This window comes from Corvus hawaiiensis, chromosome Z (genome assembly GCF_020740725.1).
Source record: "Corvus hawaiiensis isolate bCorHaw1 chromosome Z, bCorHaw1.pri.cur, whole genome shotgun sequence".
Taxonomy (NCBI): domain Eukaryota; kingdom Metazoa; phylum Chordata; class Aves; order Passeriformes; family Corvidae; genus Corvus; species Corvus hawaiiensis.
This window is the reverse complement of record NC_063255.1, coordinates 39,024,449-39,049,525: the sequence shown is the minus strand read 5'-3', so window position 1 is coordinate 39,049,525 and position 25,077 is coordinate 39,024,449. Positions and strand designations below refer to the sequence as shown.

Below are 25,077 nucleotides of genomic sequence, written 5' to 3'. Positions count from 1 at the left end.
TGGAGGTGAAAAACCATTTTTGACACCTGCCCAAGGTCATGCTGTAACTCACTCAGAAAATATCAGAGATTCTGTACTGTACTTGTTGACCTGTACCTGAATGCTAGGCTCTTTCAAGTGCTAAATCAAGTAGGTGTGAAATCCTATGAGTGCATTGAACTTCCTTTTACCTTTGATGAGCAATTCTCCCTCTGAACATCTAAAAGTTCAGATGGAACTTAAAAGTTGCTCAGTTATCTGATATCATGCACCCTTTCAAGGCTGAACAAAATGGATGGGAGGAAAATAGAACTACTAGGAAAAACACTTGCCTCCAGAATATAATCAGTACTCAACTTGACAAGAGACCAATACACTACAGAAAACATAAAGCGCTGGGGAAGCTGAGCCGGAGAAGCAGCAGCAGCACTTAAGAGGACAGGAAACATCAAATATAAGGTGCAACACTCTGTAGAGAGAGTAGACTGTATCTTGTATTTTAAAAATAAGATAATACCTCCAAACAACACGTAAGCATTTGCTTTCTGAGGTGCCTGAGAGCGCTGCCAGCGGCAGAGGCTCCTTTCTCCGTGCGGGCCGGGAACACTCGGTGTGCCCGGGGTGGGCGCGTGTGCCAGGCTACAGCTGCCCTTCTGAGATGGGAGCTGCTGGCGCGGCCCGGGGCTCCGCACGGGGCGAGCGCCGGGGTGGGGACCGCTTTTTTGGTAGAGCAGGGCGCCAGCAGCGGGTGGCAGCAGCCGCCAGCCTCTCAGCTAGCCCGGCCCCAGCTCACCCTGCCCGGGGCGCGGGGCGGGCGGAGGCGCGGGCTGCGGGAGGGCGCGGCCGCCGGGCGCGCACACAATGGCCGTGCCGGGAGCCGCCCGCAGAGCCGCGCTGGGCGGGTCCCGCCACCGCGGGCTCGCCGTGCCGAGCCGTGCCGGGCCGTGCCGAGCGGGGAGGGGTGGGGCGAGCGCACCTGGCCGGGGCGAGCGGCGGCGGCGGCGGCGGGGCAGGGGCGGGAGGCCGCGGCGAGGGGCGGAGGGCGGCGCGGCGGGCGGGCCGCTGCTCATTGGCCGCGCGGCGACACCGCGAGTGCCTGCGCGCCGGCCGGGAGCGGCCGCGGCGCTGTCGCCGCTTCCCAGGGCGCGGAGCGGCGGGAGCCGTGGCAGCCGCAGGAGCGGCGGGAGGGTGAGCGGGTAAGCGGGTGGCGCCGCGCGAGGGGAGAACCGGTGCCGCTAGCCCCGGCCCGGCGGCGCGGAGGGGATCCCCCGCCTCGCCCGGCGTCGGGTTGCGGGGATGTCCGGGGGGGCTCCTGCCGCAGGCCTGGAGGCACGTCCCGGTTGACAGGGCAACGGAGCCACTGAGGAATGCAGCGGGCGGGCGGCTGGGCTCCGGTGGCCGCCAGGGCAGCTGGGGGCTGCCGCTGCCGGAGAAGGGGCGGGGGCGCCGGGAGCCGCTTTCTTCTCCCGGCGCTCGGGCAGGGGCAGGGGAGGTGCCCTTCGGCCCGCGGGTGCCGCTTCCTTCGCGGGTGAGGAGGGCGGGGAGCGCCCCCGGCGCCGGGAGGGACCGCGGGCAGGGGCGTTCACCTCCGCGCTCCTCCGCAGGGCGCGCAGCCGAGCGCGGGGCGGCTCCGGGGCGCTGGTGATGAGGGCGCCGAGCAGGGGCTGAAGCCGGCGGCGGGCGGCGACCATGACGGTGTTCCGGCAGGAGAACCTGGAGGAGCACTACGAGACGGGCGAGGACCTCGGCAGGTGGGTGCGGGCGGATGGAGCCGTGGCTGCTGAGCTCGGCGGGGCAAGGGGTGAGGACAGGCTCGCACCCGCGTTGCCATTCCACTTTGTCTGAGATGCCCGAAGATGGAAAAGGGCGTTGGATTTGAAGTTAGCGTGTCTTTGCCTTTTTAATACGGGTTTGATGAGATTTTTGGACAGGGGCAGTTCCTAAGTGGTGCCTGCTCAGATCGACGCCCTCCCGGGTGCTGTGCGGCGCGTAGGGGCGAAGCTGCTGCCGGCGGCGCAGCTGTGGCACTGCGAGGCTCGCTGCTGTTCGCCGGGCGGGGAACTGGAAACGGGCTGGGCTGAAAGGAGAGAAGTTTGCATTGTTCATAGTGTGAAGGACTACGTTTGTAGTGCGTGTTGGATTTTTCTTTAAGAACGGGATTAGAGAAGTGAGAGTAGTATTTTATCGATACTATTGTGGTGAAGATCACTGTCTGAGCATCGCTGTTGGAGATGGAAGTCGGATTAAGGGATGTGAGCAGAGTGCTGCAGATGCAGAGCTGCCTGCTTGAACCTTGATTCTTGAACGCTGTGTAGTTGTGAGCTCCTCCGAGCTCACACTATTAATCGTGCCTTGTTTTTTCAGTGCTTTCCGTGTTTTAAAACTGTTTAAACACTGGATTGTGTTACATGAGAGTCCTTTTCCTCTTCTTTGCCCCTTCTAGAAGTCAATGGCATTCTAGCAAACCAACATGGCAGAATCCTTTTCAAGTGTTCATCTTGGTGATTTCAAAGCATAGGATCAGTGTTCAATTAACACAGGGCATTCAGTATATATGGAGCAGATGCTCCCATATCTACCTGTGCATACCTTTCCAGTGAAGGGTCCAGTCATAGCAAATGTTGTGAACGAGGTGCTTGAATAGGCAGGAACTTAGAAATATTTCATGATTTCTTAAAATCAAAAAATAACCAAAACACCCAACCCACAACTAACCAACCAACCAAGAAGCCCCCCACATTATAAGAAAGTTAATTGCACTGTATTTCCAATAAACTTCATCCCATTTATATACAAGTTTGTTGATGTGACTTTGGCAATAAATATGTACTTCTGTGTCCACATAGTGTTCTGAGTTGGCATTTTCATACATCCAGAATGTGAAGTAATACTAATTTGCTGGATAACTTGATAGGAAGAAGTGTCATCATGCTAAAGCATAAGTTTGGATTTTGTGGTCTGAACTTTTTTTTTTTTTTTTTTTTTTTTTTTTTTTTTTTTAATGTAATATTGTTTTATTTGATTTCCATTCTTTGTGACAAGAATACATAGTGTTCCAAAATCAGGTTTAGGTTTCTGGACTATTAAAAATAAAACCATTGTTGTACTTACAGGTACTGATAAATGATTGACTTTATAGAAGAAAATGAAGACACAGATATATTGTGGGGTTTTAAGGTTCATCAGAGAGAAGACAATGTCAATATGCAAATTTAGAAAGTGTTAAGGTTTATGTAACTTCTCTTGTATTTTTTTTAAAGAGGGAGTGTCAGTGCAATGTTTGTTCCCTAATACATATTTATGAAATAGAGCAATTGCCCTTAGGCCAATTACATAAGAAATGTTTAAATACGTAGAGTTCTTTTCCAAATAAATGTTCTTTGCAAGTCACAAGCTCCAGAACACAGCAGTGGAGAGCAGGCATTTCATTTTTACAGTATGGGAAGTGCAAACACTGAAAACATTAGGTAGTAAAACAACAACCAAAAAGCCCAGAACAAATGGAGGGTTTCAAATTCGCAGAGTGTTAGGTAATGGCATTCAGTTTAAAAATGGTATCTTCATTTGATCACTTACCAACAGGGTATTACAACACTGAGGGGTTGATCCATCCAATGGCTATATAAGCTTGGCATGAAGTCTAAACTTGCCGTGTTTTATGAATTTTAAAGAATGTTAGAATCTACTCTAGTTTTCACTTGAAAAAGGGTAAAGGCATCTAAGAACCTCATCAATTTTATCTACATATGTGAGAAAATACCAGTGGATGGTAAAACATTGTGAAATGTTTGACAGGGCTTTTGCTTTAAAAATGGAATATAGTTACTTAAAAGGGCCAAAGCTTTCACTTCAGCATCACTTTAAGAAACCAGGATTATCCCAGTGTGAAATGTCGGCATAAAACCGTAAGAGTAAGCAAACCTCAAGAGGGTTGTTGTATGGTTTATTTCAGTGGTGTTTTAAACTTGTTTTTGAACTTCAATTTCTAGGGTTACACAAACTACTTTTTTGTAAATCTGTCACTTTCCATTCGTCACTACCCCTTAGCATGTTTCTGACGGTTAGGTTTACATATAAATGTAGTTACCCTGAGGCTCAAAACTCAAAAACCAGTGAATATTAAAAACACCTTTGACTTTAAAATTTCCTGTATTCATTTGGGCACACAAATTGTGAATTAATACTTCAAGCAATGATGAAAGTTTCCATTTTGCAAAATCAACTGATTTTTCTCCTTCTCTTGGAAAAATGCTTTTATTTCCTCTTACTTAGCTGCAGGCATGAAGCAAACAAGGTGAATTAATTAACAGGTGAGTTTTCATTGACAGAGTTGTGTTTGAATGAAAAGTTCCTAGGCCAACCTGCCTTTTGAGAGAGCTCAGTGAAGATGCAAATACTCAGGTATTTTAATAATCTGCACTGTTTTCCCTTGTAAATTATTTAAGTCTTTGTTACATTACAATACTTCTGACAGTCACTAGAATAAAAAATCATTTGAATAAGAAAGGTGTGTTGAAGAAAGCAAATGGGCTGTGTAAATTAAATTTTTGATGGAAAGCAGTAAAGGAGGTTTAAGTATTGCTTAGCGTAAAACCTGGGGTTGTTGGAAATAAGGAGAAGGGGATGATGGTGTTCCTGGACCAAAAAAAAAAAGTGTTCTCTAGTTTTCTGATATTTTACCATGCTTTTGCAGAAAAAGTAATAAACAATCACAGTCCTGTTACCGACATGTCTGAGTTTTGTTCTGGTCATTAGTTCGTTTTCATTTATGCCTAGGGAGAATTAGAAAAAAGAAATTTGGGATTGTGAATATGGATAGAATCATCCTTATTTATTTTTCTTGCGTGTACGTGATTTCCTCTGACAAGTTCATGGCTGTTCAGGTTGGTTTATCTTGAGATTTTGTACCAAAGCAGTCTTGTGAGACTTATGGATCTAATGCTATCTTTAGAACATATAAGAAGATTTCTCTTGATTAATGTATGCTGCATTGCATACACTTTTTTTTGTTTTCCATCTTAGAGATTTGAAATTACATGTGTTACTTGTTCAGATGCAGGCTACTTGCAGATGCGTTAAATAATCATCTAACCACGAAGTTTCAAGGGGTGGTAAACATTATCATGGAAGAGCAACAAATTTGCTAAAAGCTATTTTGTCATTTTAATTCTGCCTGCAGTTGCAGGTGGTGTGACTGCGCATTTTAAATACCCTGCTGCAGTGCTTTTACTTCAGTCTGCCCAAAAGTCAGGAATTCAAGTTCAGCAGTATTAAAAACCTTACTATGGTGAGCAAGCAAGTAAAGACCTTCAAAGCACATAAAAGTTTTCAAAGTATGTTTTTACCTCCCATGACTGGCCTTGCTTGGGAATTCATGCAGTATTGCTAGAAATGTGATGTTGCTTAAAAAATTTTAGGGAGAAGTAACTAAAGCTGTGTTATAAATACACACTGTGTTTGTCTGTGAGTTCCTGATTGTATAGACAGCTCCTTCTTCCTTCATCACCAACACCCACATTTGGTTTTTTTGGTTGTTTTATTTTCTTTCAAGCTTTCATGTGCTTTCTAAAAGAGATGCAGACTGCTATGGTAAAGTTTTGGAACTGAAGAATGGTATTTGCATTGCACTGTGGTTCACAATTTTTAGATTCTTCTTGATTCAGAAAGTAGGAAGAGGTATCTAACAATTTTGTATGTTAAGCTTATTTGGACCTGTTGGACTCACTAGGGGAACACTTGTAACTTGTTGAAGGAAAGCTACACTGAATCTTGCCAGTTTCAGAGACTGCTCTGTCTCTGCTTGGTAGCTCACTAAGCAGAGGTGCTAAGAGTAGAAAGCAGCAAGCTAACCCTGCTACCTAATGTACCCAATCTCTTAATCAGTTGTGAGAGAAAAATGCCTAGGATAACATGCTGAAGATGTTGATAACAGAGAATAGAGAGCTGTGCAAGTATGTATTTACATTCTGTAAAACGTTCCTCTACCTTTCAGAGTTGAGTGAAAAAAGATTATTTTTTAATTTTTCCCTGGAAAATTATCTCCATAGTAAGCAAGGAGTATGTAGGCTGAATATATAAATTTATATATGTGCATGAATGTATGTGTTTTTCGTTATTCAGATACCAGTTTTTGGTAGCACTGCTTTCTACAGCTGTGGAGGCTGTTTGTCATCTATCCAAACACCGTAACTGTAACTACATTGCACCTCTGTATTGGGAGAAAAGTAAAACCTCTGAAAAAAACCCAAATAAACTTGGATGGCAACTAGAATTTGACCTTTATGGCACTTTTCAGGCTTGACAACCTAAGCTAACCTTGCTGGCTATCTCATGTACTAAAATTGTGTCAGTATTATCAGGCTCTGTTGTGAGATTTATAGGATGTGAAACTCATTTCAGGTGATACTTCCTTTCAAAACAGTCACATTTAAAACCCATGACAACCATCTTTAATGATGTTATAGTGTAACATTTTTTCCTATGATCAGAAAGTCGTGTGGGGGAGGGGAAGGAGCAATGTGAAAGATGGCGTCATAAGGCTAAAACTGTTGCATGTAAGCTATAAAATTTTTAACTGTGGTACATTGAAATTTCCAGTTTCTGTTTCCTTGGGTTTTCTTGCTGTAAGTTCATCTCCATTGCTCCATTTTAAGCCATTGTTAACCTTCCTTCTCATACAGCAGTTAAGTGGTTAAACTCTGAAGAAGCAGAAGGTGCAGACCTCTGCGGTGCCATTTCCTGTGTTATTCATACAGGCACGGTGATAAATACTGCAAGTATGTAATTCACTGTTTTTATAACTACTTTATTCAGATTTTAGTAGTACATGATAATTAATTAAATTGCGTGGACTATATAAGTTTTTCAGGGAAAAGGACCTCACCTCAGAAGGAACTCTCAAAATGTTCACAACAAAGCCCCTATTTGACCAGGAAACCTATTTGATTGACGCCTTTGTATGCTCTTTTGTTTTTATTTGAAGAATTGAAAGTTGTAGAATTCAAATTACATCAAATAACCCTTTCTGTGCTGGTTGTGAACCATGTACATGTTTTATCAGTCTTGTCAGTCCTCAGAGGAGAAGTTGGTTGTTCCATGCTTTTCTGTAAGTCCTGGCTTTGGTGGCTGCATGGATATTGAAAAGGAAGGTTTCTTAACTGGAAAGCATGGTTGCAAAAATGATGCATCTCAAGTCACTTTGCCTTCCAGACATGCCTCAAAATGTTTCCTTTTCACAAATGCACAATAACCTGCAAGCTGCTGATGACGCAGGGTGCAAGAGCTGTCACCATACAGTGCCACTGGTGACAATTACTGCCGTATAAAATGTGCTGAGAGGTTTGCTTCGTGAAAAGCACAAGAAATGCTGATGCTTTTTTGGGTATAAGTTGGTCCTGCTTACTTTATTTCTCTCTCTGGGGGAAAAGAAGGACTGTTTTGTATGTCTTTTAAAATACAGTGTAATAAAAACTACAGCTTGCTGATTATTCTGTGCTTTCAGTTTAAATGCACAAATCTTTGTAAATCTAAACTCATCAGGAAGCAGATAAAAATGCTTGTCTGATTTTTCTTCTAGCCAGGCTCAGTGAGGCATGATCAGTACCAGAGCAGGCATGTTAGGGGCGTGCTGAAACTTCAATCTGTCCTTCCGGGCTTTCCTTCTGTGCTTATGGGGTTTTTTTGGTGTTTGTTTTTTTTCCTCCCCATTTTCTCCCTTTACAGGTGTTTGAGTATGTCAGTTTCTCTGCTGGAATTATGTGTACTGAACAGAAGTTGGCCCTTTTAGCCTAGGAAGGGGAGGCTGACACTGCCTTTTCATGAGAGCTTTGTTCAAAGCTCAGGCTGCAGAGTTGGTGGTTGAAAGGATCAGTATCTCTTTCCTCTGCTGTGTGTTTCTGTGTAGGTTGTTTTGTTTCAGGTTGGGTTCCTTTTATTAATGTAGTGCTGCTGTCAAAGGGGAAAAATACCCCACCTTATATCTAATTTATGGCAGATGAATACTCTCAGATCAGCTGAAAGCACTGAACATAAACCGACAACAAGGATGTTTAAGCTGGAAATTAGGAGAACTGTGGGTGGTGCAACAGTTCTGGAGTAATCATCATGAACGGTTGTTGCAGTTTGTCAGAGGTATTCAAAGCTGTACAAGGAGGAGATTGCGTGTTTCTTGTGAGACCCTGGCTTAATGTCCATGTGTCTTTCTGTTTTTAAATGGCTCGGTTAAAACAAACAAATTGTGCAACTTGTTGATACAACTTTATATTATGAAGAAATTATGCTGGTTAAAGCAGAGGCTCAGCAGCTTGTTTCCTGGATGGTAGTGGCTTTGTAGGAGCTCTGTCTCAAATAAAACTTGTTTCTCAAACTGTGTTTTGACCCCCTTGCAGGAAGATACGTGACACAAAGGAAGATTATACACTAAACCTGAACAGCATTCATTGACTTGCCACGCAGTATAGTAGGTCATACTTAACTGTGATGAGTTCATGGCTGAGATGGGTGAAGCTGAGAAAAGTGTAGACAAAGCCTAAAGATCTTCGAGCCTTTACTATTTTGTTGCATGTCTACCTTATGCAGTGAATTTTGGCATAACGTGTGAAATTTTGCAGAACTGGGTACAAAGTCCGGTGGCAAGCAGTCTAATATAGGTGATGTTGCTAAACTCTCAGATCTTGTCTAGGAGGTGATACAGGAGGAGTGGAGCCTGCACATTTTGGTCAGTTGTTGGGTGACATTCCTCTTGCTTTTGGTCCAGTTATGGACCAGACTAATGACAGAGATGAGTTGTAGGGGCAGGTATGCCTCCATATCCTTGCAAACCTTGCTACATCCTCCTTCACATGTTACTTGTGGGTCTTGTCCCTTCATTTCAAAGAGATTGCTGCTGTCTTTTTCTAAAGTGAAGAACAGATGCTAAGCTAAGGTGGTGAAGCTGTGGAAAGAAGCTTCTTAAGAAAGAAGACTTAAGGCTTCAGTACATTTAGCTTGCACCACTATGCTTGGAGTGGTATGATATTCTTAATATGCTGGAAAAATTAAAATGATGGGTGAAACAAAGAAACTTTGGAAACTACATTTACATTCACAGATGATTCTGCAGGCTGGAATTGAAAGGCTGCTTGCCTCAAGGAAAATGACCTTATGGGACCTGTTGAAATGAGACCAGTCTGAACAGGGAATCTAAATTGTATCAAGATTTAGCTTGTAACATTAAAGGAAAGAATTGCATGATACTGTTCTGGAAAAGGAGAAAGTTGATAAGGATACAGTCATTGTTGATATCTTAGATCAGTTTTAACACTCTTTCAAAGTTTCCAGGCATATTGCAGTCCTTGAAGATGTTGTCCTATTGTACTAAAAGTGCAGTATTATTGGCATGTCAGAGTTTTGTGGGTTTTTTTTGGTTGTGGCACACGTCCATGTTGGAGGGAATATCTTGTAATAGATGCATTTCACCCAGTCCCAGAATAGCTCACAGGGTTTAGGATTGCTGCAAAACACTACACTGAGTAATCCACATGGTGGTCTGCAGCCTTGTTCTCTTGATTTTAGAAGTTTAATTTCCTTCCCCTTATTCCCTCCTGTTTGTGCAAGCTGATGTGCCAAACCATTTCTGCTTCCAGAGGCAGTAGTGTTGAGGAGGAAGCATGGTTGTGTGGCTGCCCAGCCAATGTGAGTGCCTTGACCACCAGCAGCAGGGACCCTGTGCAGTGGTGTGCCACTCTACTAGAGCAGGTCTTCCCCAGTACTGTCTGCTTGCAGGTGCATGTCTCCATTTGTTATGAAGCTCAGATGGTCCTGCCTGTATTTAACAGAAAGAAAAATACCTTACTGGGTGGTTATGAACTTGTGGGGAAATGTCCAAAGTTTTGGAAATTTCATAGTCAGTGTAAATTATAACTGTCTTTACATACTGATTGAAAGGTGTAGTTTGAGATTTTTGTTTTGAATTATGCAGAGGAGTGAGGTTTTGGAAAGAATAAAAATTACTTGGGGCAATAGCATTTGTCTGTTCACTTCTTGCCTAAACAGGATGCTAAGAGCCTGTAACTGAACCTGTGTACTGGAAATATTTTATTTCCACTATGACTTTATTTGTCAGCAATTAATGGTGTGCTTCCAAATTTTCACAAGTTACTTGGAGTCCTGCTTTCTGCCTGGTATGTAAATTGGCTTCTGGGCTCTTGTACCTTTTCCTCAGTCTTCTCTCAAGTGTCAGTGGTTGTCCTAGCTTTAAGATACTGGCTAGGTGTGCCTGTAGAAGTATGCACTTAGAGTACCTGCTTTCATGCCATGGGAACTGATAGCAGAGGGACATTTTCCCCAGATCACAGTCTGTTGGACCTGTAGTGTTCTGAAGTTGTTATTCTTATGGGACAGAGAAAGGCTGTTCATTTTCTGGAATCTGGTGAGTTTTAACTGTCTGGTGCTTATAGAGAAGTGGTATGGAGACACTCATCTCTTCTCCCCTGTTGTCTCTGCTGAAGTTTTTAGAGAAGAGGACTGAACTGCACTGCTGATATGGTATTTCGTAATCCTGTATTTCTAAAGGAGACTAAGAAAGCCAATTCATAAAACTTCAAATCATGTGTGTCCTTTGTGGTGTGTGTTATTTGGCACTGTGCTTACTTTGCCTGGCTGTGTAGGTATAACTGAGTGCAGCTAACTTCTGTGTTAAGGGATAATGTTGTATTCTGATGTGGTTTACAATTAAGTTATTCTGCCAGGTTAAATTATTCTGCCAAGTTTAGTGGGTGACAAGGTGTGGGTTTTTCCCCCTTGTGTTGGTTTTGCACAGCCTGGTTTTTGGTAGCAGGGGGCCACAGAGGTGGCTTCTGTGAGAAGCTGCTGGAAGCTTCCACCATGTCCAGCAGAGCCAATCTCTGACGGCTTTGAAGATGGACAAGCTGCTGGCCAAAGCTGGGCCAATTAGAGAGATTGGTAACACCTCTGTGATAATGCATTTAAGAAGAAAATCAAAACAAAGTGCACAAGAGGAAGAGGTGCGAACATGTGAGGGAAACAAGGTCAGAGGAGAAGGAGGGGGAGGAGGTGCTCCAGGTGCTGGAGCCGAGATTCTTCTGTGGGCCGTAGTGAAGACCATGGTGAAGCAGCTGGGCCCCTGCAGCCCATGGGGATCCACAGGGAATGCAGAGATCCATCCACAGCCTGTGGGGGAGGTGCCTGTGCTGGAGAGGGTGGATGCCTGGAGGGGGCTGTGATCCAGTGGAAGACCCGGTGGAGAGAGGGGGTCCCTGCTTCCAGGCTGGAGCAGCCTGTCCTTGGAGGACTGCACCTCGTGGAAAGAGAGACCCACGGTGCAGCAGTTTTGGGAGGACTGTTTGCCCATGGGGGGAGTTCACACTGCAGCAGTTTTGGGAGAACTGTTGCTTGTAAGATTGGAGCCACACTGGAGAAGTTCACAGAGAACTGTCTCCTGTGGGAGGGACTCCATGACGCAACAGGGGAAGGATTTCTCTCCCTGCACAGCGGAAGAAAACCTTGGGTGACAAACTGACCAAACCCCCCCTGCCCTGTACCCTATGCTGTCAGTGGGAAGGAGAGAGGGGCTAGGGGAAAAAGGTGTTTTAAGGGCTTATTTTACTTCTCATTATTCTCCTCTGATTCTGTTAGCAATAAATTCACTTTGTATCTCCATGTTGAGCCTGTTTTGCCCTTGAAGTGTTTTCTCCCAGTCCTTATCTCAACTCATGAATGCTTCATTAATTTTTCTCTCCTTTGCTCAGCTGTGGCAGAGGAGGGTGAGTGAGTGACTTTCATGGGTGCCTGGTGTTTGGCCAGTGTCAAACCACAACACCTCGTTGTCCACAGGGGAAAATAATACGTGTGTGTGTGTCTTACTTGGGTCCTACAGCTTTGAGGCCAAGAACTCAACATTGAATAACTCCGTCAACAAGACCGGGAGTTTATTATTGTATAAGAAGAAAACAGTATATGAGAATCTTGAATGGTAACAAATTTTATCTTTCGATACCTCTCTTCTTGCTAACTCAGACTGCTTTGTTGGGACACTTGGCTCCTGTTACCTTTAAGGAAGCTGATGCAGATGTAATCCTAGAGATAGATATTTCAACTTCTCTCCTTCAGCTTCCTTTTTCTATTAGGGATTTTGTTTTGTTTGCTTTGGGTTTGTGTGCATGTGTTTGTGTTTTGTTGTGGTTTTTATTCCTTGCAAATACAGACTTCAAACATTTTGGTATGGAAGTGCTGACTTTGTTGGTATATTATCTGTCTGGCAGTTTTTTCTTATCTCCATGAGCAGGGCCATCTGCGTAGAATTGCCATTGATTCCCTGGGAAAGGAAAGCACATCAGGGAATGGCTCAGTTCCTTATGTCTCATCTTTTCTCATGGCTTTTTATTTGAAAGGGCCTTCTGATACTATTTACTTCACATTCTTGCCTAAAAGAAGGATATCTCTTTTCCTGGTTTTGCTGCCAGGTCTAACATTAGGTGAAGAACAAACCATTCCAGATTCCATCTTGCAAAGCTGGTCTTCTTCTGCTGCCTCTTTTGTTCCTCGAGAAAGAAACTTTTACATTATTGTTCTTCCTAAGGGTGTGTTAGTTCCTGGTCAGTGCTGCCCTGCCTGCCTGCAAGCCCACCCGGGGAGGCTAAGCCAGCCTAGTGCAAGGGTCAGAGAATGGGATGGTCCTGTTCCTCACCCACTGAGCGGCATTCTCCTGTGCTAGCACTGGCACCATCATGAGCACAGCCTGGAAATGGGAGGGAATTACAGACTGAGCTCCCCAAACTGGGTCATCGTGGGCATGTCAGACAAGGATCAGTGCCAGCCGCCAGCACAGCATGGGAATGCATGGCCAGTGGGATGGGGAAGTCTCTGTTTGTGACAGTTACTGGCTCAGCCTACTAAAGCACGCTGTAAAGCCTGAACCCTCTGTGCTCTGCATCAGCACCGTGCAGGTCTGGCCAGCTAAGACCTCGTGGAAGAGCTGCTCTGAACTGGGAAGCAAAACCTGACTGTGATTAACCCTGGACAATGAGACTGGTGACAGCACAGTCTGAGTATGTTTTCCTGTGGCAGCAGCCATAGGGTAGCCAGACAGAGGGGACAACTTGGATTTTTTTTTTTTTTTTTTTTTTTTTTTTTTTTTTTTTTTTTTTGATGCTCTAAATTCTGAGGTGCCCATGCTTGTGTTTGAGAGTGAATAGCTGTGAATAAAAGCTGAAGATGTGGGGAAGCAGACAATTACTTGGCTGTAAATAGTGGCTCATAAAACCATAATGTATATGGAAGTTACTAAGGCACTTAGCATGAGATTTGTGCTTGTGACACAAACTGCTTTTTTTGTAATGCTATATCATCTTAAAAATCTGCCTTTAAGTCATGGAAAAGCAGTATTTTCATCACTGGCTTAAGTGATGTGTTTACAGCTCGGTGAGTTTCTTATATATTTAGCTAGCATCAAGTTAATAATTGGAGGAGAAAATCCAGAACTTTTCTACAGAAAAAATTACTCTGACATCCTCTGTGGAGCATAAGGAGGTTGTTTCTCCTTATGTTCTAATACTAAAAGGTTAGTGACACACCTGTGGGTTTTAGTGATTCTTCATACCTGGAAGAAATAGAAAGTAACCAAACTTTAAATCCTTTCCACACCTTTAATATGTATAATTTCTAGGGAAAACTGATGTGTAACCTGTTGGGAGCTTTGCAGTCCATCCTCACTCCTGCTCTTAGTGATTAGATTTCATCCTTTTTCTAGCAAGTGTTTGACTGATCCATACTCCATGACTGTATTAAATTATTTTTTTCAAGTATACTGAAAAAAACATTTTCTTACACTAGCACTGTTTAATGTATTTAGCAGGTGCAGCTGAGCTGTAAAGGTGAGGAATTTCTGTGGTTTTATTTGTGGCCATTCAACACAGATACTTTCCAGAGTCAAAATCTGCATAGGAATGCTGCTTATAGGCACAGTGTTATTGCTCATTAAGATGATAGGTCATACACTACTAAACAGAGAATTTCTGAAAAGGTGAAATGAAGAAAGGCTGTTCGTTGTGATGAAAGAGTGGATGAGACAAGTGAGGTCTGATAAGCATTATCACTAGACTTTTCTTCCCTAAGCTGAAGGACAAACAGCCCCTTAGGAATGTTTCAGAACCCGTTGCTGAAAAGAGAAGCGTGTAACTCAAAACACTAGTTATGAAACAGCAGGAAGAACAGTCTTTAGCATCACCAAAATCAAATGTTTGTTCTGCTCTTATGTTTTAATATTCACACCAGTCTCCTGGTTTAAGATTTTATGAGCTAGTGATAACTGAGCTTTTATAATCAGTTCTAAGTCAGAGTTACGTCACATGTGTCTTTAAACATTTAGCTAGATTAACTTAAGATTTAATGTTAGTTGCTGAGTTGGTTTACAAATTTCATGAAAAGCCCAAAAGAAGGCGAAAATGAAGTACTAAATAACAGTAGAAGCATTAAGACTCTACTTAAGTGCTTGCAAGGTATAGTAAGTTCTGTATTTATATGGCTATGGTTAGGCATTGATTCTTAAAGTACCTGTATGTGTACATGTACTTTTTAATACCATGAATGGCAGTTGCTTGAAAATCTGTGGCTTTCTTTGCCTTATCTCCCCTTTTTTTTTTTTTTTTGGTGTTTTCCTTTATGTTATAGATGTAGTTATTACTTCAACTGCTTCCAAGTGTGAGTACTCAGCTTTTCATAGTATAAGATGTTTTCTGAAAAGGCTTTAGCAGATGTACATGTATTCAGACCAAATGGGTTTCTACAAGCTCTAGCCCAGGCATCATTAATAGGAAATGGCTGACATACAGCTGCCTTGGAAGTTTTGCAGCCATACACATTCCTCCAGCTTATACATTAAATACCACTACGTTTTGACATGGACTTCATATCAGTATTTTAAACTTCTGTGTCTATGAGTAGACTTTGGTTGGAAGTATTTTCTTGAGTGCTGTCCAGCTCTTCACGTTTTGTAGTTTGATAATCTCTGAAGTACTTTTGTTAAGGCATTTGACGCACAGGAACATCTCCGTTTTCACTTTCGTGTTGTTTTTACCATCCCCAAGTTTTACCCAGAATCATACATTAAGACTACTGCTGTTCAGACTGAGTTCACTCTCACACTGATTGTGTTCATCTTACATTTGTCATGTCACCACATTCAGTGAGTTATTATTGTTCCCACTGTTACTGCAAAGGAGCAGCTCCAAATTCCTCTAGAAGGGGTCAGTACTTTTTGCCTTTTAGCAATGCACATGTCAAGATTAGTGACTCAGAAGTGTCCCTTGAGAGAGAATCAAGAATACCAAGATTCACTCAATCTAACACTACATTTCCTTTTGTGAAAGTGGGAGAGACAGTGTGGTTGTGAAAGTGTGGTGTAGCACTGCTTTTCTCTTTATGCTGGAAAGCTAAGAGCTCTTGAGCTTTGCAGTATTGCTTAGTGTCATGTTAAAAAGAAAAATTAAAAAAAAAAATTAAACATACCATGGAGAAGACTGTAAAAATGACTCTCAGCTTCTCAAACTCTGTGTAGCGCCTGTGTGTCACATTGAACTATATTAGATAAACTTTAAAGTGAAATTTAATCCTATGGTCAAATGAATTCTCAACAAGGAATGATGGCAAAATGTTTATCTCCTGAGCAGTGAAAAGTATTACTGCACAGCCTTTAGATATTATGCTTTTGCTTACAAAAGAATAGCCAACAACTTTTTTTTTTTGCACCTTCCTTCCCCCCGATAATGTAATTGCTGTTCCTACTAGGCAGTAACTGGATTGGACAGCATAAAAATAGTGTCTGACCATTACTCACTGTTTTGTGTAAAGTTTCAGCAACGTTGATAACTTGCATTTCTTGTCTTGTCTACTGGCACAGTGACAAGTATGCATGTTTGGTGTTACCCAGACTGTACAAGTGACTGCTGGATAGATAATATTAAACTGGAGACAGAGCTGAATTGTTTATATACATACAGGAAGCAGGGAAGGTTTTGTCTCTGCCTGTCTAGTGTTTGCCTCTCACCCACCTATTCAACCATTCAAAGCACTAGAAAAAGCAGGAAAGAGAATTTAGTCTTTGGCTACTTCCAGAAAAATAATTCTGTCAATTTCTTACAGCCATGTGTAAAGCTGATAGTATGTCTCTGTTTTGTATCTGCAGTAATCCATGGGTTTCCAGGAGAACAGAGTTATCAAACCTTCAGTAATGCTTCCAGCTTTTTCAGTGTGCCTCTTCATCTGAACATCGGCTGTCAACATAGACCCAGAGTACTTTACTCATTCAAATTTGCATTCCAAAACCCAAATGTGAATATAAGAAAAAGAATCTGACGTCAGAATTCCTGCTTACCCAAAAGAATCTGTTTTTTAAAAAGAATTACAGAACTCTGTAAAAGCATGTAATATCTCTTTGTTCTAGTTAAAAGTAACAAAAATCTACTTATTTGCCTGACAACTAAGCCACATCAATCCATTGACAAAATAGTAATTTAGAATGAATAAGACAGTACTGGTGAGCACATGGATGTGAAGAAGTTCCTTTTTGTTTCTGTGTACAGCTTGTAACTTGGAACACTTTTTCTATTTGTACACAAGATGCCAGTTTTTCAGTGCCAAGAATGTTCTTTTCATACACTATAAAGTTCTAGCAACAGTGCAACTCCTCTTTCTGGCAAGGGCTTTGCATGTGCTTGAGAGTTAAATCCTTCTACTTCTTTTCTGCTTCATCTCCCCCGCATGCTTTAATTCCTAGACCTTCAGTTGCACTAAACTCATTTTCAAGAGCACAGTTTGACCTAATTGCTTAGCAGAGTATGATCATGGAGAAACCCATATATTGTCTGATAACCCTGTAGTCATTACTTCTTTAAAGTCATGTGCTCCTTTGAAAGAAGACCGCTTTGACTGGAAGGAGGGCTGTGTGCTGGTGCTCTCTGTGGAGGATTTAGCACCTGCAAGATCTTTCCTTTCTCATTCTTTCATAGTCTGAAATACCATTGCCATGCCACCTTTTCTTCTTGAAAAACCCTATGCTTCTTGCTGCATAGCACTTCAGAAAGACAAACTCCTGAATCTCTGCCTGTGTTTCTGCGCATTGTTTTTTATAAGGCTTATGTGCAGGCATCATGTAAATTTGAAATGCTCTCATGATTTGGACGTGGGTAACTGATAAGAGACCAGAAGTCAAAGTAAAGCAAGAGATGCAATAGCACCTATTAACCCCCTTGTTCTGAAAAGTTTCAAAGTACAGCAGCAAGCAAATGCAGGAGGAAGAGGGAGCATGATTGCCTCATGCCAGCAGTGCCTTCCTTAGCTGCACCTTGTTTCAAACCTTCAGGTCCCTTTTCAATACTGGTGGTACTTTCTGTCTAGCCTATCAGGGCGATGTCTTAAAAAACTTGAAGCTGTGTGCTGCTGTAGGGTGAAGCTTTCATCTGTTGAAACCAGTGTTACCTGCCCTTGTTCACTGCATTGATGACTGTGGGGCTTCACTGTGAAGAGTCTCTTAGCACACTTCTGGTTTAAGCTGTGTGTAATGGTAACATAAATGAGAGAGTCAAGTGAAGGAATGTTTTCTCTGCCTCCTTTGTAAGGCAGATGGAGATTGCTTTCAAGTTCCTTGTGTATGTCTATCTGTACTAAAACAAGCCACAAATTAAGTGGAGGCACAGGAGTTTTTCAATCTTACGGAGTAGCCTAGTGACAGGAAAATTCACTTGCTAAAATAAGACTTTCACTGTCAAGTGGGAAGTGTTTTAGGATTATTGAAGTTGATGATCTGCAAAGCATTGTGCAAGGAAGAACATCATTGTTTCCTAGCTGCTATTGGATTCATTTGCTAAATAAAATAATTGTGAGATACTAATTTTTATCTTTCCTTGGAGGATTGATTGTGCCTCTGTAGGAGATTTTGTCGTGTGAATCCTGCAGAATTCAAAGCAGGAGCTTTGACTGGTAGCACTTAATAGTATCTTTTATGCTGTCATCAGGGCTGCTTTTTGCAGGGAAAAAGAAAGCTGAGGTGGGAGAGCTCTTCTGACTGTCACTTTCAGTTGAAATCTAGTAAGCAAATGATATATATATTTTTTTAATGTGTTCCAGTATTAGACAGTTTTTCTGTCTTTTTTGTAACTTCTTTTTAAAAAAGTTAGGGACAATGACTGCATTGTAAGTGTCATGTGTGTATTGCATGCCATGTCTTTTCAAATTAATATTATTCATTTTATACAATTCTGTTGGTCTGTAATTGATGCTATAAAGTTTACAGCCCATGGCCCTTGAGCATACAACGTTAAGTACTCTAGTAGCAGGCCTTTTAGAAGTAATGAGAGGTAGAGGCAAGTGAGAATATATATTCGAGGGAGATGTGTTGCTGTTATCCCCAGAGAGACAGCGAAAATCACAACATAAGTCCATGTTGTAAGGTATGGCCGAAGTGACCTCATTTAATCACCCATAACCTTTACAGCATGGTCTGCAAAAGAGAAATTACATGATTGGCCTATTGACCCACCACCTCTCAAGGTGATAGGTTGAGCAGTTAAGACACCCATTTCCAAACATTATTCTCACAAGACTGAAAACAATTCTACTGTTCTCACAACAACCTGCAGGTGTAGAAATGGTTTACAGTCTCTCAAACTGTTGTCCATCCAGTTCTCATGAGAACGAAAGCTTTCACAGAGAAGCTGTGAGAAGCTGGATTTCTCTAGCTTCTCTCTTATGACAAAGAATAGTTTCACAGGAAAATTCCTCTGCTCCTGCCTTTTAGCATCCACAGTGATGACTCCCTTTTTTACTTAAAAATAAAGGTGGAGGGGAAGAGGACTGTGTGCCTGTTTCTAGAGACATGCAGGATGTATGGCAGTTGTATTTCTGTGCTTAGTTTTTCTTCCATTTTTACCCCACGTGTAAATTGTACTGTTATTGGCATGTTTTGAGATGTCTAGTGTTTAGTCAGCTGCACAAAATTACTTAATAATGAAGTTCTGCTCCTTCGCTCAATTCTCCTGTTCATTTGGGAGGACTATGAATTTTTAAATGACTTTTAACATGTTTCATTTGAGCACAACTTTATCTGCTAAATAATGTTATCTTTAATACTGTTTATGGCTGGCAGTTTTTCATAGATTCTCAAGCATGACCAGTAGCTGCCATAGAGAAAAAGAAGGCTCTTTGGAAACTGTTTTCCAGCTCAGTTAGACCTGGAACACTTGAAAAAGCAAGATAACATAATGTGATGTTTATTGGACTGAGAATTGAATCCACCCTGTAGGGAAGGGGATAAGGTTTATGGATATGGTTACTGTCACCTTGTTGGTAGTTATGAAATGTGCATGAGAGTGTTTAGGTTGTGGGTACCTGCATGGAGGTGGTTACTGCACATTTCTCAGACACATGATGTAGCCTTATGCTGGCCTTATGTAGCTTATAGTTATACTATAGGTATTTGTAATGGCTTGTCCTGTGTGGTGAGGAATAGGGTGCTTGCTTTAACAAAAGAAAAGAGCTGCAAGTTTCAGGTACTGCCTGGAGTGCTGGTCTTCACCTTAATTTTTCAGTAGCTTCCCTGTATTTCAAGATTGCACAGGGAAGAAACTGGTTAATCTTTGTAAAGCTCAGACTAGGTTGTTCAGTGCATTTGACAGCTTGTTTGAATGCGTAGCTTTTTTAAAATCAATTGTGTTCTACCCCTTGTTCTTCCTTCTCTTTCTTCCTCCTTGAATTAAGGTTCAGTTGTTTCTGTACACCATCAGAAGCAACACATCACTGCCTTCTGGTCTGTGTTGGATGTTATCTTTGCTTACATTTGCTTTTTGCCCTCTGCACTTTGGCAGCTATCCAAACTCAACATGATATTCACTTCCTGCTGCCTGTTGGATGTTTTTCTTGACTTTAACTCCAAGTGTCAAAATGTACCATGCTGTCCTTAATCACTCAATAAACACACAGGAGCTGAGATTTTCCAGGATGTTGAAAGGTTGAAAACATCTTCAGGTTTAGTCTGAAAGTATCTTCTTTGCCTGTGCTGTGCTATTAGCCTATTACTATTGTAACAAGCTCACCTTGGTACACGGTGAATTCTTGTCAGTTGACTTTTGTGGTTGCCTTTTTTTCTTAAAGTTATTATATCTGTTTTAACCAAAAGTTATTGAAATATAAAAAAAAAAAAATTAAAAAATCCAAGCCCCTCCCCCAAAACCTCAACTTAAAAATCAGTCACAAAACAATAATGAAGCTGGGATCATTATCATCAGAAGACATCTTACAGTGAATTTTTATGTCTATATTAATTTTTAAATTGCTAATTATTAATATTTATCTTGGTTATGCATATCTAACTGATGGAAAATTTCATTTCTCTGTAAACATTTAGAATTTTTATTCTGAAAATTGGACAGTAACTTTTTTTATAGGGTAGGAAGATGCTGAGAAAAGAATTTGTGTAAATATCTTAAAATTTTTCATATTCATATGCATTTCATATTTTTTACATGCTTTTGAGAGGTCTCTAAAGGTCCATTTACAATCTCTTCTTTGCCATTTGCAGTAGCTGCATTGCTTTTAAGCAATGTTTGAGATGAGCATTTCATTGTGGTTTTGGTTAGAGGAGGTTACTCTGAATCTGACTGAAGAACTATTTCAGAGATTGAGCTATAAAGTGGCCTTTGGATCTGCTCATAATGAAGCAAATCTTGAATTAATCACTTTTTTCCTTTGGAGACACCAAAGTCGGTCCTGCATACGACATCACTATTGTCTGTACAAGCTTTCCTGCTGAAGTTCCCAAGCATTCAAGCTGCACATCAATACTTCTATGAGATGAGAAGATGACATAGTAAAGGGGTATCTTTATTATATTTTGTATTTCTATTGGATTTCATGTTACAGGGACAGCTGTGGGGTTTGACTATTCTGCTCACTTGAAAAGGCCTCCACAGCCATTGCAAGGTGGCCCCTTTGTTTGTTTTCTGTGGAATTTGGGTATAACTTGTCAACAATGAAAGTTGATGAAAATATGTGGAGTTGACTTTGTACTTTTTAACATAGGTGGTTTGATGCTACTGCTGTAAAATTAGTGTAACAAAGTGTAGTGTTTCCAGTTCTGTCCTCTCAGCTTCATAGTTCAGGGAGAAAATCATCTACAGGGAAAATTTTCTGACCTGTTTTGCATATTCTGTCAGTCTTAATTTAAAACCATGAGCTGATATTTGATTTTAGGTGATCCATCTCTGTAACTCTCCTATATAAAAAATCAAATTTAATGTTTCCATAATGGTATCCCAAATGTAGTGAACTAGCTATAATTCATTTCACTTTTGTTTCTTAACCTGAGAGTAATTAATTTTCTGTGGTTGGAAGAAACTGAGCAGCCTGGGCTGCAGTGACCATGCACTGGTGGAGTTTGCAGCTCTAAGGGATACAGGTCAAGTAAAGGAGCCAAGTGAACCTCCTGAACTTCAGGAAAGCAGACTTCTAGCTCTTTAGGGAGATATTCAGTGGACACTTCTGGGGGACTGCCCAGATGAACAAGGGAGTGGAACAGAGCTGGCAGATCTCTAAGGAAGTCTTCCACAGAGCACAAGAGCTGGCTAATCCCCAGGAGCAAGAAATAGGGCAAGGAAGGCAAGAGACCAGCATGGCTGAGTAGGGAACTAGTGGTCAAACTAAAGGGAATGAATCAAATGCAGAGGCAGTAGAAACAAGGACAGGTGAGCTGGAAAGAGCACAGCAATGAAGTTCAGTTGCGTAGGAATGGGGTGAGAAAGGCTGAGGCGTACTGTCCCTGATAAACAATGCTGGCAAACTGGTGAGAAAGGATGAGGAGAAGGCTGAGGTACTCAACAATTTTTTTGCCTCAATATTCAGTGGCAACCTTCCTTCCTTCACCTCTTGAGTCTGTGGATAGCAGGACAGGGACTGAGGGAACAAAGTTGCTCCCACTATAAATAAAGATCTGGTTCTGGACCATCTGAGGAACCTAAACATACATAAATCCATGGGACCTGATGAGATGCACTCCAGAGTCCTGAGGGAATTGGCTGATGTAGTTGCAAAGCCACTCTTCATGATATTTGAAAAGTCATGGCAGTCAGGGGAAATCCAAGATGAGTGGAAAAGGGGAAGCATTGCACTCATCTTTAAAACGGGTAGAAAGGAGGACCCTAGGAACTACTGACCTGTTAGCATCATCTCTGTGCCTGGAAAGATCATGGAACAGATCCTCCTGGATGCTGTGCTAAGGTACATGGAGGACCGGGAAGTGACTCAAGCCAGCATGACTTTACCAAGGGCAGGTTCTGCCTGACCAACCCAGTGGTGTTCTGTGATGGAGTGACTACATCAGTGGACAAGGGAAAGCCTACAGATATAATTTATCTGGACTTCTGTAAAGCCTTTGACCCCACAACATCCTTCTCTAAATTGGAGAGAAATGGATAAAAAACTGGTTGGAGGTGCTAATCCAGAGGATAGTGGTCAACAGGTCAGAGTCCCAATGGATATCATTGACAAGTGGTGTCTCTGGGGGTCCGTACTGGGACCAACTCTTATTTAACATCTTCATTAATGACACAAAGGAATCAAGAGCACCCTCAGCAAATTTGCAGGTGACATCAAGCTGAGTGGTGCTGTTGACACACCTGAAGAACAGGAGGCCATCCAGAGGCACATGGACAAGCTCAAGATCCGGGCCCATGGGAATCTCATGAGATTTAACAAGACCAAGTGCAAGGTGCTGTACCTAGATCAGGGCAACTTCCGGTACCAACACAGGCTGGGGGATGAACAGATGGAGAGCAGCCCTGGGGAGAAGGACTTGGGGGTGTGTGGGCAGCAGGGCCAGGGAGGGGATTCTGCCCCTCTGCTCTGCTCTGGTGAGACCCCACCTGGAACAATGCATCCATCTCTGGGGTCCCAGCATGGGAAGCACTTCAATCTTTTGGAGTCCAGAGGAGAGGAAAAGCAAGAATTAGGATTGTTCAGCCTGGAGAAGGCTTTGGGGTGACCTAATTTCAGTCTTCCTGTACCTGAAGGGAGTCTACAAGAAAGATGGAGTGAGACTTTTTACAAAATCGTGTAGTGACAGGACAAGGGAGAATGGCTTCAAACTAAGAGAAGGTTTAGATTAGATACTAGGCACAAACTCTTTGCTGTGAGGGTGGTGAGGCGCTGGAGTAGGTTGCCCAGAGAAGTTGTGGATGCCCCATCCCTGGAAGTGTTCAAGGCCAGGCTGGATGAGGCTCTGAGCAACCTGGTCTAGTGGGAGTTGTTCCTGCCAATTTTAGGGGGCTTGGAGCTAAATGATCTTTAAAGTCCCTTCCAACTGAGGCCATTCTATGATTCTGTGACTTTTAGGAAGAGTACAAAGCAACATTGGCATGAAGAACTTTAGCTCATTGCTATTTCATCCTAGGACATGTGGTAGCACTTCCTGCCATGCCTTGTGTGAACAGGGTTTGGGGTTTTCTTAATTATCTTTTAAGGTGAATCATTGAGCCTTAATGGTTAGAAGTAAACCTTATTTTGTGAGATCAGTTTAAGAAGAGATATGACAACAGGAAGAAGTAGCTGGGCATGCAGGGGTTAAGTAGGGTATGCACCAATATTTTTGTACCAGCTTCACTTCTAGACAGAGAAGGAACATGTTAGAGGCCCTTTCCACAATGCCATATGCTGCAGAATTGTCACTGTGCTAGCAATCTAGCCCAACAAATGTTTATGATGCTAATACGGAAATTAATTCAACTGCATTGTGGAAAAATACTATTTTGGGAGGACTATGAGTGTAAAAATTATAAATTGATAATAAATTGCATAGAGAAGCCTCATATTGTTCTCAACAGTACTACTTTTTACACTAATTTTATGCACTCTCCTGATTTACTTTAGATATTTGTTTAATGTATGGCCTACATAGGCTTTAACTTTGGAGCAGATCTTTAAAATGCAAAAGAGCTACAATCAACCTATTTTTTGAAGTTCTGGTGGTACTACTCTGGTGGTGTTGACTGAAGTTTATTCCTTCTGCTAGTCATGTGGCAGGTGGGGAAAAGAGTCTCAGCATTATAGCATGCAAAATCATGTGAGGCCAGAAAAAGTGACTATGTCATGGTGACTGCCTGGTTTCCATGTGATTGTCAGTTTCCTGTAGCATTTGCAGAAGAGGGCAGTGACCCTGTTCTTGCAGTTGTGAGAACACTGTGTCTGTGCTTAGGTAATGCTAGTGGTTCACATTTGCAGCCTGCTCAGCATGTTATCTTTCATGTGGGTGCCGCTTCAAGCCCTTCTGTCATCTAGTTTGATCTTATTATGTTCCCATCTCTGATAAACTGTCTTCTTTTAGCCCCATGCTGAAATGGTTGTGTGCAGGGTTGTCTTACAGCTGGCTGGTACCTTTCCCCATGCAGCGGCTACTGCATTACATCTTCCAAAGGGACCTGGATTTTTGAGGAACCTTTGTTGGGAGGTGTTTATACTCATTGTTAAGTCAATTTATATTTGCATCTGTGACAAAGGTTGTATCTGGCTGTTTGCAGCAATGCCTGTGCTTACCCTGTTCACTCTCAGGGGGAAGCCTAGACTCACACACGTATTGGGATTTCAGCTTGTTTACTCAAATGTTCTTTGCCTCACAGTTTGAGATAAACTTTCTCTGATGCTGAAGTTTGGTTTGGTTTGTTTTTGATGTTTTTTATATCCATGCTTTGACAAAACTTTCAAAAAGAGCAATAAATATCTGCAGTTGTACATAGTGAATGCATTGAGAATGGCAGTGAATTTAAGCCTAAAGGCTGTTTATAAAACAGCTGAGACTCACTGGTGGTGTTGCCAAGACAATGAAAATTAATTCAGAAGCTTTTCTGACTCTTTGTGTGATTGTACAGTTTCAGAAAGGAAGGTGTTGGAGGATTCCCTATTCCATTTGACTGATTTTCATGTCAAGCCTACAAGTTGATTTTTGACTGCCAACTCTGCAGTAGTGTACTTGCAGCAGCTGAGCTGTACACTTGCAGCAGCTGAGCTCAGCTCTCTGCCTGTCACCACCAACACAGTATCACTTCTGCCAGCTAGACAGTC

General features: G+C 42.2%; 1 protein-coding gene across 2 annotated transcripts in view; it reads left to right on the top strand.

Annotated features, from left to right (window-relative positions):
• The first annotated feature begins 1,575 nt into the window (after positions 1 to 1,575).
• DAPK1 (death associated protein kinase 1) overlaps positions 1,576 to 25,077 on the top strand; it is an 84,683-nt gene continuing 61,181 nt past the window's right edge. The window contains exon 1 of one of the 2 annotated variants that reach the window (XM_048291294.1): positions 1,576 to 1,730. In XM_048291294.1, coding sequence (XP_048147251.1) covers positions 1,669 to 1,730 — 62 coding nt within the window. In that variant the 5' untranslated portion in view covers positions 1,576 to 1,668. The remainder of the gene's footprint in view (positions 1,731 to 25,077) is intronic. The other variant, XM_048291295.1, reaches the window with a different exon arrangement.